This window comes from Haliotis cracherodii, unplaced genomic scaffold (assembly GCF_022045235.1).
Source record: "Haliotis cracherodii isolate W230 unplaced genomic scaffold, xgHalCrac1.p SCAF_3, whole genome shotgun sequence".
In the NCBI taxonomy this organism is placed as follows: domain Eukaryota; kingdom Metazoa; phylum Mollusca; class Gastropoda; order Lepetellida; family Haliotidae; genus Haliotis; species Haliotis cracherodii.
In genome coordinates, this window is record NW_027266286.1 from 66523283 (window position 1) to 66538440 (window position 15158).

Below are 15158 nucleotides of genomic sequence, written 5' to 3' on the forward strand. Positions count from 1 at the left end.
CATAATGTACTTCTCAGTAGATGCATGTGTATGCAACAGAAAAAAGAAAATATATATTTGATTAGTTAAATGAGGATCATATGGATGATTGATGGCCGAATGTGGATAATTTGAAAAAAATCTATTAAGCTATGACTGGATGATTTGACATGTCATACCATCTGTGTGATTGGGATCAATACTCATACAACTGGTAACCATTTCATGGTTATTGGTTGCTCGCTCACTCACTCACTCACTCACTCACTCACTCACTCACAGCTGTATTCAATCTCTCTCTCACTGTCTCGCATATCTCTCTCTCTCTGCCTACATGTATTGGTAACGATCAGCAAAACTAAACACACAAAGCATTATTTTAACCTGATATTGATTTTCCCACAAACACCTGTGTCATTCGTCTAAGTGTGTGAAGAAATCACTTAAACAACCTCAAAATATCCCCAAAGCCTTGGCTCCCCTACTGTGCGATGTGCTTGATGTAATGTTAGAACACAGACTGACATTCAGGAACCTCGCACACATATGATATTGTGAGTTATGCATCAATACTCATACAACTGGTAACCATTTCATTTACTATTGGTTGCTCACTCACCCACTCACTCACCCTCTCACTCACTCACTCACTCACACACTCACTCACTCACTCATTCTCACTTACTATGTCTCTTTGTTTCCTCACACAGCCTCTCTCTCTCTCTCCCTCCTTCCCTCTCTCTCTCTCTCTCTCTCTCTCTCTCTCTCACTCTCTCTCTCTCTCTCTCTCTCTCTCTCTCTCTCTCTCTATGCACACACACAATATAAATTGTGTGAAAACAGGGAAAACAGACACAAACCCATGACAGGGACAAATATACCTAACTCAAACAAAATCCTTTGAAAATTTTTCCGCAAAATCCTCACACAGTACACTGACTCCGAGCTGACCAGTCCTTGTTTTATCCCCTTGATGTCTAGCGATGCAGCGTAACAACAAGTTAGTTAAATATAAGACTATTGCAGGTTTATTTTAAAGTATGGGAGTTGTGACAGTCGTTATGCTACGATCATTTTGATCATGATTGCTGAGTGCACAATGATCCAGTGACCGGGGTAATAATAGCACTTTGAGCTTGCCCCTGAGTGGTCTGGAAATTTGCGCAATATATATGACCTTTTATTATTATTATTATTATTATTATTATTATTATTATTTTTATTTTTATTATTTGAGGAATAGGGCCCAGGGTCATTGGGCTTGGAATTAACAATTCCATTTGCAAAGGCCCTGAAGTCCTGGTGTTGGTGCGGAGTAAGTCTTTGCCGGTGCACACCATATTGCTCAATGCCGATCCATGCAACTTGATGATAAAACAAGAGTGCAGTGTACACACACAGAGAGACTACAAATACGTCATCACTCAAACTATGACTTGAAATCAATATGGTTCTTTATAGTCACTGATACATGCATTACGTCTTCAGTATATACTTTCAATAGGCTGCTCCCTTGATACAACCTGGCCTACTGATCATTGTCACTAGACAATACAGTGTATTGAGAAACATTATTGCCTACCAGCTCTCATTCTGGCCTACATTATACAAAATACCCAATAAAACATGTCCGACCTAAGTGCTTAACAAGACATCACCTCAATGAGTTGCAAAATGTACCGGTAAATTTGCTTGCTTTTTTTTCTGCCACATTTCATTTTTCCTGTTTCAAAGTGTAGCAACAAATCTGTGTAGAAATGATATACATTATAGATGATGCTTCCGACAAAAGCAAGAACATTGGTCTTTCCTGTCGGTTTCACAATAGGATGAACAATCCTTTTTATTTTCTAATGGACTGTTGTCATCTTGATGTCATATTTCATTTTGTGAATCTGGTAATATTGTGCAAGGTAACCTATCGTCCCGCAGATTGGAACATTAAGATTTGTTGCTAGACAGGGCCAAAGGCACAGTAACGTACTGCGCCTGTGGTAATCTAGTAGAATTTACCAAGAGACGGAACTACTGATTCGACTCTCCCAGACTGTATTAAACTTCCAGTCAACTGCATGAGTTTCTCAATCACAACGCATCAAGACAATAAAACCTGTGATGGAAAAGTTAGCTGTGTCGCTGCCTGCACGAACTAATTCATCCTTAAATATAATAGTCGAGGAAAGATCCAGGTCTTCATTGCCAGATGCAATAACTTTGCCAACAAACAATATTCCAGCCATATCATGGTGTGTCAGCTTATATAGGTGGATAGTCAGTCATGCAGAAGATTGGGGACACCGGCAGGTAAAAGGTATTTGGAGCCTGTTCTGTCTACATATCTCCTGTACATGGAGCATGTCTTGTCTACATATCTCCTGTACATGGAGCCAGTTCTATCTACATATCTCCTGTACATGGAGCCAGTTCTGTCTACATATCTCCTGTACATGGAGCCAGTTCTGTCTACATATCTCTTGTACATGGAGCCAGTTCTGTCTACATATCTCCTGTATGTGGAGCCAGTTCTGTCTACATATCTCCTGTACATGGAGCCTGTCTTGTCTACATATCTCCTGTACATGGAGCCAGTTCTGTCTACATATCTCCTGTACATGGAGCCAGTTCTGTCTACATATCTCTTGTACATGGAGCCAGTTCTGTCTACATATCTCCTGTATGTGGAGCCAGTTCTGTCTACATATCTCCTGTACATGGAGCCTGTCTTGTCTACATATCTCCTGTATGTGGAGCCAGTTCTGTCTACATATCTCCTGTACATGGAGCCAGTTCTGTCTACATATCTCCTGTACATGGAGCCAGTTCTGTCTACATATCTCCTGTACATTGAGCCTGTCTTGTCTACATATCTCCTGTACATGGAGCCAGTTCTGCCTACATATCTCCTGTACATTGAGCCTGTCTTGTCTACATATCTCCTGTACATGGAGCCAGTTCTGTCTACATATCTCCTGTACATGGAGCCAGTTCTGTCTACATATCTCCTGTACATGGAGCCAGTTCTGTCTACATATCTCCTCCTGTACATGGAGCCTGTCTTGTCTACATATCTCCTGTACATGGAGCCAGTTCTGTCTACATATCTCTTGTACATGGAGCCAGTTCTGTCTACATATCTCCTGTACATGGAGCCTGTCTTGTCTACATATCTCCTGTACATGGAGCCTGTTCTGTCTACATATCTCCTGTACATGGAGCCAGTTCTGTCTACATATCTCTTGTACATGGAGCCAGTTCTGTCTACATATCTCCTGTACATGGAGCCAGTTCTATCTACATATCTCCTGTATGTGGAGCCAGTTCTGTCTACATATCTCCTGTACATGGAGCCTGTTCTGTCTACATATCTCTTGTACATGGAGCCTGTCTTGTCTACATATCTCCTGTACATGGAGCCAGTTCTGTCTACATATCTCCTGTACATTGAGCCTGTCTTGTCTACATATCTCCTGTACATGGAGCCAGTTCTGTCTACATATCTCCTGTACATGGAGCCAGTTCTGTCTACATATCTCCTGTACATGGAGCCAGTTCTGTCTACATATCTCCTGTACATGGAGCCTGTCTTGTCTACATATCTCCTGTACATTGAGCCTGTCTTGTCTACATATCTCCTGTACATGGAGCCAGTTCTGTCTACATATCTCCTGTACATGGAGCCAGTTCTGTCTACATATCTCCTGTACATGGAGCCAGTTCTGTCTACATATCTCCTGTACATGGAGCCTGTCTTGTCTACATATCTCCTGTATGTGGAGCCAGTTCTGCCTACATATCTCCTCCTGTACATGGAGCCTGTCTTGTCTACATATCTCCTGTACATGGAGCCAGTTCTGTCTACATATCTCCTGTACATGGAGCCAGTTCTGTCTACATATCTCCTGTACATGAGCCAGTTCTGTCTACATATCTCCTGTACATGGAGCCTGTCTTGTCTACATATCTCTTGTACATGGAGCCTGTTCTGTCTACATATCTCCTGTATGTGGAGCCAGTTCTGTCTACATATCTCCTGTATGTGGAGCCAGTTCTGTCTACATATCTCCTGTACATGAGCCAGTTCTGTCTACATATCTCCTGTACATGGAGCCATCTCTGTCTACATATCTCCTGTACATGAGCCAGTTCTGTCTACATACCTCCTGTACATGGAGCCTGTCTTGTCTACATATCTCCTGTACATGGAGCCATCTCTGCCTACATATCTCCTGTACATGGAGCCATCTCTGCCTACATATCTCTTGTACATGGAGCCATCTCTGCCTACATATCTCTTGTACATGGAGCCAGTTCTGTCTACATATCTCCTGTACATGGAGCCTGTCTTGTCTACATATCTCCTGTACATGGAGCCAGTTCTGTCTACATATCTCCTGTACATGGAGCCAGTTCTGTCTACATATCTCCTGTACATGAGCCAGTTCTGTCTACATACCTCCTGTACATGGAGCCTGTCTTGTCTACATATCTCCTGTACATGGAGCCAGTTCTGTCTACATATCTCCTGTACATGGAGCCAGTTCTGTCTACATATCTCCTGTACATGAACCAGTTCTGTCTACATATCTCCTGTACATGGAGCCAGTTCTGTCTACATATCTCCTGTACATGAGCCAGTTCTGCCTACATATCTCCTGTACATGGAGCCATCTCTGCCTACATATCTCCTGTACATGGAGCCATCTCTGCCTACATATCTCTTGTACATGGAGCCATCTCTGCCTACATATCTCTTGTACATGGAGCCAGTTCTGTCTACATATCTCCTGTACATGGAGCCAGTTCTGTCTACATATCTCCTGTATGTGGAGCCTGTTCATATCTCCTCCTGTACATGGAGTCAGTTCTTTCTACATATCTCCTATGTGTGGAGCCTGTTCTCCTTACATATTTCCACCGGTACATGGAGCCAGTTCTGCCTACATAACTATTCCTGTTAATATGGTCAAATATTATTTTTAGTGTTTATCATTAATAAAAAGCCATCAGAAATTCAAGGTTAAAGATGCAATTGTCCTATATCTGATAAAAAGTAAACAATCGTAATGGTTGCTATCCAATAAACATTTTTTAGGTGATCTGAATAAATACACACGTCTTCATTCAATTCACAACCAGTTTGCCATTACTATTTCCCATGTGGCCATGGGATTCTACGCTCCCCTTCCAAGCCTGCCCCTGCTAGAGCCTGTTGTAACTCTAAATACCGGCACATTGCCTGGTCCCTACCTGTGGCTGTGGCAGCCTCAACAATCAGCATCCGGAAACGCTCAAGCATCATGGCAGCCGATCTGCCCCTTTGGAACTGCCCTGAATTCACTGGTCCATCTTGTCACAAGTACTCACACATGGCGTACAGTTTGTTGTCACTGAGAACACGGACCACTTGCCATCACAGAGGAAGCAGGCCTGACCATAACCTAGATACATCCACACACCTGATTGGCTGATTGGTCTGTAAGGAAGCAGAAACTGTCGTCTGCTGGCTGCCCAACACGGTACATGGAATCGGGCTGTCCGCCCCGAGGGAAGGACATCGGTTACATAACAAACAACAAGTCTTTGCCAGTGAGAAGAGAAACAGTAATCAATTAATCAGGACTACAATGGCTGATCCTCCGAGACACTCTCTGGCAGAGATGGAGCCAATGTCCTAGGATTCCGTCCTACTCTCCCCAAATCAATCAATATCGTTTTGTCAAATCAACACACAGGCACACGTACATGCGTCTGCTTCAGAAGGTGCCCACTGTCATATCTCGTTAGCTGATACCAGACGCCACTATTCATATATTCTTCCACTAATCTGATCAGGTCATATCCGACATGGTGGCCACTTGACTACATGTCAAAGGGCAGTCTTATCCATGTATGCAGGCGGCTTGGTAATCTTAATATCAATAAGAGAAAAAAACATAACATTAAGCTGAACATTACGCTTGTATATTCATGAAAGTAACTAGCTTAAGGATCAAGGTAATCAATAAACTGGCATTAAAACAGGATCTTAAAGAAATTATCAAGGATGTCTATGGAGGCCAGTCAATTATCGTTTGGCATTCCGTGAATTAAGACATTTGGAACTAATTCCATCAGGCATTTATCACGCTCTGGAGAATCAGTGTAATTCCATTATTACCAGAACAGGATGCTTTGATGGTATAGTTGTGAGAAAGTGCATGTTTGACTACAGTCAATCTGATCGATACAACTCGTAACACCGAAAACAGGCTTGAAGAATTGTCCACCTTGATTACAGAAATAAAAGGTCATCATTGTTTTTGTTCAGAGCTGCTGTTTATGAAAGTTCTATTTGTCATGTGTCAACAAGTCCCAGGCTGCAAAACTCTCTCTCACATGAGCAAACTCCATATATAACAATCCCTTACAATCACCCTTACAAACAGAAGTCTATCTTGTCCCATATTGCTGATGAACAATTCTATGGCACAACGAGATATTAAACTTTAACAAGCTCCCAAGTGCTTAATAAGCCTACTGCATTGACAATTGTCTTCTTTCACAATGACCTGACTGAGTCATTCATATAGAAAGTTGGTCGTTCTTCTCAACAAAAAAGGTTTTCTTCCCTTAAGGAGCTTACTAATGGTAGGTGGATTCAGCTCAGTGAAGACATTAATAAGCTGTATTGACATGGGAATGTCTGTGTGATACACAGCGTATTCCATACTAACAAGCTGTGTGTTTTACACAGTGGTGGAAAGTCCTATACATGGACCATAAAAACTTAGAAATATATATTGATCTTAATTAGTATAGAAAGGAAAACATTCTCTTTCTGTATCATGGTTCAATAATTGTAACTAATGTAACCACGGAACACTGCTTTCCTCATCGATTATTACAATGATGTTATAGAAATCATTGTCATATAATTGATACTTGTGAAATTATAATGGTAATTGTGTTAAATGTGTCAATAGTGAGTTATACATTCATATAGTGTTTGTCTGATTGCTATTTAACGCTTCACTTAGCAATATTCCAGTTATATGATGGCGGTCTGTAAATAATCGAGTCTGGACCAGACAATCCAGTGACTGACATCATGAGCATCGATCCATGCATCAACCAAGCCAGTGAGCCTGACCATCCAATCCCGATAGTCACCCCTTACAAAAAGCATAGATGCCTTTTACGGCAAGCATGGGTTGCTGAATTCTACCCCGGATCTTCAGGGGTCTATAGTGAGTATAGTGAGGACTACATGCATGTGCACACCTCTAACTCAGGTCACTTGTGTCCACTGGTCACAGTGCACTCCACTATTGGCACATGAAACGCATAGGGTATAAATCTTTTCTAAATACATTAAAAAGTGTTCTATGAAATTACAATTACAATAAAAGAATAATCAGTTCATTGAGACCCTAATAAATAAATCGTAAGCGACTCCAAGCATTTGATTGGCAAACCATCAATTTCCTTTTTGCGTTTGTTTCCATAAAATAAAAAATATGAGGTCATGCAATAAACACACACAAAAAAAGAAGTCTATTCTTAATTGTCTTATTTCTATAAGTGCTTACTCAGCAGCTTTACTCACAGCATTGACACACATCCTATGTCTTTCTTATGTCCCTTTGATTAATTGATAAAATCAACTAATTGCCCAATGTAACTAGAAGTTAATGAATCATTAACAGTAACGCCTAAGATTGAAACCTGCTGCATCAGGGGAACCAGCTGAGCACACAGGGAACTACTAATGTATTACACGCACACAGCATCTGTCAGAGGGGGATAAATGATTCATGCAGTGACTGTCCGAGGCGATACGCTGCCGTAATGTCACGTCTATGCTTTTGTATCATGTATTATTACCTCATGGCATTAAGAGGAAGGTGATGATAAAAGTCATTTGGGGACTGAAAAAATATGATAAATGAATTTCAGAAACAAAACATTCATCAGGCCAGACCAACTGTATTGTTTTGCAGATGTATCCTGAATTTATTTTTGATTTGTTTTTATTTTTTTATTTTGGTTAAACTGTTATTCGAAGATTTTCTTTAATAGAATCTGAATGTTTTGTATTTTGCCTTCTATCTCTTTCCATATTGACCAAAAAGGCAATAAAGTCTCATTATAAAAATAAACATCATAAATGAAGATAATGTTCATGACTTTAAATATTTAGAAAACAGGATTAGTGTAGAAATTTGAATTGATTTTTGGAAACAGTTACAATGATTTTCTTCCTGTGGATGATCCAGTGATTTGAGGTTGTTGATAAGAATCATAATATGAGTTGGTACCCATCCTATAAGACAGTGTAGACACAGGCCAATTTGAATTTTTAGGAAGTTTCCTTCAAGTCATTTTCACCCATTTTGCTTGTTTATATTCTCAAATAATAATGTACATAAATCTAACAGTTAAAGAACATCTTACAGACTCAGAAACATCTCCATTTCACACACATGTAATTACAACACCTCTACCCCAAATGGGCGCCGGACCAGTGACGACACCCAGCATAAGAGAAAGAAAGAAACAAAAAAAATAGGGTTGGGATGGGTAACTCGGGTACTCATACTGAGTGAGTGAGTGAGTTGGGTTTAACGCCGTTTTTAACAGTATTCCAGTTATATCGCGGCGTGTCAGCTTAATGTGGGAGAAAAGCCCGAAGTGATGCAGGTCTCAGACGTTTACCACTTCGGTGAAACCCACGAGCACGGGTATGGTGCTGACAAAACTAGAAACATAATCTGGGCGAACCGGGATTCGAACCCACAATCATAGGTTTCTGGTTGCCCAAGGGACACAACTCTGCACAGCGAATCGCGGCGCCTTAGACGACTGGGCCACCCGTGCCCCCCTACTCATACTGAGGTTGGATGGGTACTGAGTAGGACTCGGGTACCCACAGAGCTACCCGGACCCGTGGTTAGTCACATTATATATTGTTTAATAAAATTATCTAAAACTCCACGGTTACACTACAAGTCACTATTGTTCACATTTCTTTCTGACTATTAACGCATTCCTTCTGACTTTTATATGTTAGAATAAAGATAAAGCTTCAGTCAACTTCTTCAGTGGATGCATGGCCAGATTGTTTTATATGTGTATCTAAAAACATTTTGCCAAGGTTACTGTCAAACTATTCCAAATCGGATATTTTGTACCCATCTCTTGAGACCTACTGTGGATATCCGGGTAGGGTCAGGAAATAGGGGGTTGGGTACCCGGGTAGTAAATCTGGAGTCATCCCAGCATGACAAGACACCATATACTGCAGAAATTCTGCTAATGGTGGCACCTACTACTGTTCTAGGTGCATCATAAATGGATCATTTTAAGACACTTCAGTTAAATGTACATAGAAGTATTGAATGATCATGATGCTTCATATGTGATGTACTGTAAACACAGACGACTTGGAAGCAGGGAGGAGGCTGAGGGTAAGAATGCAAGATTTATCTCCCTTAGACAGGATAAATAACCTATTTCCCCGGCCATCGGCGCTGACTTGATGTGAAATGGCATTTTCACTTATATAGCCACACGCATGCACATGAATGTAGTTGCCTGTAAAAGCCCACACTATTGCAGGTTTTATAGTTCTAGCCCACTAAGATACCATGCTATAGTTTAACATGGAAACCTCCTGGGCCGAACTTATCCATGTTACGTTCCCAGACCAAACCTATCCATGTTATGCTCCTAGACCAGACCTATCCATGTTACGCTCCCAGACCAGACCAAACCTATCCATGTTACGCTCCTAGACCAGACCTATCCATGTTACGCTCCTAGACTAGACCTATCCATGTTACGCTCCCAGACCAGACCTATCCATGTTACGCTCCTAGACCAGACCTATCCATGTTACGCTCCTAGACCAGACCAGACCAGACCTATCCATGTTACACACCCAGACCAGACCTATCCATGTTACGCTCCAAGACCAGACCTATCCATGTTACGCTCCCAGACCAGACCTATCTATGTTACACTCCTAGACCAGACCAGACCTATCCATGTTACGCTCACAGACCAGACCTATCCATGTTACGTTCCTAGACCAAACCTATCCATGCTACGCTCCCAGACCAGACCTATCCATGTAACGCTCCTAGACCAAACCTATCCACGTTACGCTCCTAGACCAAACCTATCCATGTTACTCTCCTAGACCAAACATATCCATGTTACGCTCCTACACCAAACCTATCCATGTTACGCTCCTAGAGCAGACCAGACCTATCCATGTTACGCTCCCAGACCAGACCTATCCATGTTACGCTCCTAGACCAAACCTATCCATGTTACGTTCCCAGACCAAACCTATCCATGCTACGCTCCCAGACCAGACCTATCCATGTAACGCTCCCAGACCAGACCTATCCATGTTACGCTCCTAGACCACACCTATCCATGTTACGCTCCTAACCCAAGGCTGGCAGTGTTTATCAGGGGTGACTTCTACCCGTTGATGCGATGAATGACCTTCAGAGACAAATGGTCACATGACTATGTCAGCTGTCATCTATTGACCCAGCTTCTTTGTCGACTTCATTATCTAATGAATTTTGTTGTTATACAAACAAAGTGGCATCTTTGAGATGAACCTACTATCGGATGAACCTACTTTGCTTAATGGGCAGACACCGAGACTTAATTGACGAAGATGAGCTCTTACAGTTTACTGTTAGAATCTTTATTCAACTGTGAATGATTGCTGAGTCATGACTTTGGATGAAAATTTAATTTAAAGGTGGTGTATTGACATAGATGAAGTTTACACAGCAGATAGCTTGAAGTACTCGGTTACCTAAGTGATGAATTCACACGTGAGTGAGAGTGGGTGAGAGTGGGTGAGAGTGGGTGAGAGTGGGTGAGAGTGGGTGAGGTTTTACAACTTTTAGCAAAATTCCAGCCATATCTGGGCAGGGGAAACCCAAAGGACTCCACACACTTAACTCTTGTGGGACATTGAACCCAGCCTTCGGCCTGACCACTAGGCTGCCACGCCCCCATTGTTTGTTTAAATGCATTCATTATGCAATAGTGCAAGTGCACAATAGGGGGAGATAATCCAATATAATCCAGTAAGTACAGATGACCTCCATCCACAGTACATTGATGTGTGTTTGTCAAGCAATTGACCTGCAAATACAGATATCCAGTATGCCTCATGATGACTGACATTCCTAATGATAATTAGTCAGCTGATCACCATGTGATAAGTGCAAATATAAGTGGACTAATTAAGATAATTTGTGACATTACCAGAAAAGGAAAAACATAATTCTGATAACTTATTAACTGAATTTACTGACTAACAGTATTCCAGGAGGCAGTTATTTCATTGTGGATGATACAATATACATTTCTTATTCCTGAAAAGTTCCTTTAACCATAAGGCAACCCAAACACCCCTCATCTGAGGGAGGACAAGGCTATAGAACACTTCCACACTTGTCGAAAATGAATTCTAAACAAGAGTTTGCCATTAACATGGCGATATCCCCACCCCTGTTGCAGAATTTATGACATAATTAAATCTAAACATACCCTAACCTTTTTTAACCGAGGTGGAACTTGTCATGAAAATTGTAAAAAAAAGAAGAGTTTGGAACCTAAGTCCATCTTGCTGCCATGGAAACGTAAAAAAATAAAAATTTCTAAAATTTCTAAATAGCAAAAGGCACAAGTTAAGCATGTACCTGACAGACCTGCAAAGTTTGATGAAAAAATATTGAATGGTTTATGAGTTATGCTCTGGAAACGAACCCTACCCTCACAGAACCTAAGACCATCTTGTTGCCATGGAAATGTAAAAAATATAAATTTCTAAAATTTCTTAATAGCAAAAGGCACCAGTTCAGCATGTAGCTGACAGACCTGCAAAGTTTGATGAACAAATATTGAACGGTTTATGAGTTATGCTCCGGAAACGAAATGTGACCGACGGACGTACGTATGGACGGAGCCTGTTTCTATATCCCCTGCCCAACAAAGTTGGCGGGGATATAGAAACAGGCTCCGTCCGTCCGTATGAATTATAATTATATGAACTGCATTGAAAACTCTATTCCAGTTAGGAATTCGAGAATATCATTGACTGTTATTATTAATAGTTCACACCAACATATGTTGATATCTTCATTGTGAAAGCTTTGTAACTATTTACCTTTTCAAAAGATCTAATCAGCTGTGACATATACAGATTACATTGTAATAACATGCATTCAGATATGTCCACCAGAAAGGCAATAATATCACTTCTCACACAATACAAACACTATCATATTACACACACAGTCTAAATTCTGGAAATCATTACCATACATACATTATATGAAAAAAATATTTAGTTAAAAAATGAAATTTAATGCACAATAAAAAAGAATTTGTTAAAAAATATTCACTTTCAAAATAACAAAAAGATTAATTTCAAGTAAATCAATACATGCTGAAACTGGTTTGTGGCAATACAAAATGGCATATTCCATATCATGTGTATCTGCCAATCTGTTTCCAACCAACAAGTGCACACCCTGCCACGATTCCCTACATTGTATTTACATAAAAAAGCAAAGATTTAATAAACAATATGTACATAGATATTATTTCAAAGTTTGAATGCAACTCCTTATCCAATACAGTGAAACCTTGTTAATCCAGATAATCAGCTTCCTATGAAAGGATCCAGATTAACAAGTGTCATGTGCTTCCAACTTCTAAGTGCCTATGAAAGACTTTAACAAGTTGCTTGGTTGGTTTGTGTGTTTCTTGTTTTACGCCGCACTTAGCATTATTCACGCTACATGACATCGATCTACGCATTCGGGATATGATGACATGCATCAACCAAGTCAGCGAGCCTGACCACCTGATCCCGTTTGTCGCCTTTTACGACAAGCATAATCATCTTTTACGGCAAGCATGGGTTGCTGAAGACCTATTCAACCCCGGATCTTCATGGGCCACTTTAACAAGTGTTCAGATTAACCAATCCAGTGTCGGTAGAAATGTCCCATTAATTGGTGTGGATGTGGATTGTTCAAGAGACAGGACTTATGGATGAACATGATCGTTTATAACTGGTCTTCGCTACAATAGTCATTATAAGTATATATAATAGACGTAAACGCAGATGCCTGAAGGCAACTTGGAAGGTGTGTTTTACTGCCAATACAGTAAACCACGTTTATAATGAACTGATGGATATAACACACTGTTTTTTGGTCCTGACCATTTACTGTATATATGCCGTATATATGCTTAAGACAAACTACGATTATTAAGAACTAAACTAAGTGGTTCTTTGAGTTTGTTATAACCGTAGTTTACTGTATCTTATTATTGCAGAAGTAGGGAGCAGTTATTGAGGAGAGCTGCTGGTTAGGATGTCTCCACTACGAACGATAGGTTGCCATCCCCTTCAATAATATCGGTACTCTAGGTAACGTGTTCAGGAACAGCTGTGCAGGAAGAGCATCACCGAGCACGGTATGCACATCCCTTGTATCCAGGTTTAGTAGTGGTCAACAACATTGGAACACAGTTGTAGTTGATAACATCAAACAAAAAGACAAATTGATACGGAAATAGGTTGAAATACACCATTAAACAACCAAGTATTATTATTAAATCTTCCATGGTTAATCATTTTAATAAACCTGGGGTGTTCTATGACAGCCCTGGAGTGAATCGGATATATAAGTATGTTCTGGAGTCGCACCTACTAACAACTAGTTGACAGGGCATCAGTTTGTTGTGCAGAGGGTTAAACCTCGTTCAACAATAATTCAGTTATGTGGCTTATCAGCCTGTTATGTGAGAAAATGTAAAACACTAATAATAATGATGATAATGATAATAATGATGATGATGATGATGATGACAACAACAACAACATAATGTGCCAATTCCATTGACTAAATGGATGCTCAAAGCATTACATTATTATTACCCCGCTCAATGGATCAGTGTGCGATTGATTTTCATTCTCAGCTCCCTGGGGAGTATACAATGCCAGAGAATAACCACTCTTGATTATGAACCAAGAACAGACTCCATTGGGTGTAAAAGGCAAAATAGTGGTGAAAATTAAGAATGGATCACTGAAAATCAGTGATAACACCAGGGCTTTGCAAAAAGGGTAAGCATGCCCTGCCCTGCCCTGCCGGTAGGACACAGGTTGTAGGGATTTGTGCTCCAACAAAAATGACAGATTACAACACCAAATACAACATTGTTTTTATGTGTCCGAGTTGTAAAATGTCCAAGAAACCTGAATAAAAACGTATCCACTGAGTTGAGTTGAAACAACCAAATCCCTGTTGACACTGTGTGTACACCAGCAGATGAACCAACGTTGCTTGTTCTCAGCTGGCTGGTATACTGTACACAAGGCTCACATGGATTTCACACTTCATTCTTCCATTGCACTGTTTGGTAGTGCTAGTACATTTATCACTTGCTTGATAAAGCTACAAGCACCTGTTTCAAAATGTTGCACTGGGAGAATATAGAAGGTGACATCCCTATCTCATAAGATCTCATTATAATGAGATTGTTTTGGTACAGTACTACCACATTTATCACTTGCTTGAAAAAGGGACAAGTACCTTCATCAAACCTCCATGTCAGAAAAATGACATCTGATTGGTCCTCGTGATCCTGATAAAACTAGAAAGTGTTTTTACTCGTAAAAACATATGTCTCCCCCCACTCCCCTAACCCACATTCATTCGTTTACTTCACGTTAAACCCCATCTCTTCATTCCCACCCTCCATTACTAAATAACAGAGACAAAAATAGAACTCCTAGAAATTTCAACTAATGGGCACCACTTCAGTGCTGGGTTAATGTGTATACAAAGTTTCCCGAAAAAATATTAAACGGTTTCTGAGTTATGGTCAGGAAACAAAGCTTACCCTATTTAGAGCCTATGTTCAACTTATCTCCATGGAAACGAGAAAAAATAAAAATGTCAAACATCTCTAAATAGCAAAAGGCACCACTTCAGTGCTGGGTTAATGTGTATACAAAGTTTCGCGAAAAAATATTAAACGGTTTCCGAGTTATGGTCCGGAAACCAAGCTTACCCCCATTCAGAGTCTATGTTCAAGTTATCTCCATGGAAACGAGAAAAAATAAAAATGTCAAAATCTCTAAATAG

At 40.4% G+C, this 15158-nt stretch overlaps 1 protein-coding gene across 9 annotated transcripts in view; it reads right to left on the reverse strand.

Moving 5' to 3' along the window:
- LOC139473859 (uncharacterized) overlaps window positions 1-15158 on the reverse strand; it is a 122732-nt gene that overhangs the window by 66401 nt on the left and 41173 nt on the right. Inside the window, exon 1 of one of the 9 annotated variants that reach the window (XM_071256641.1) lies at window positions 5227-5658. The exons of the other annotated variants lie outside the window; for them this stretch is intronic. Coding sequence (XP_071112742.1) covers window positions 5227-5278 — 52 coding nt within the window. The 5' untranslated portion in view covers window positions 5279-5658. Of the gene's footprint in view, window positions 1-5226; window positions 5659-15158 lie in introns of those variants that run through there. 9 annotated transcript variants of the gene reach the window in all.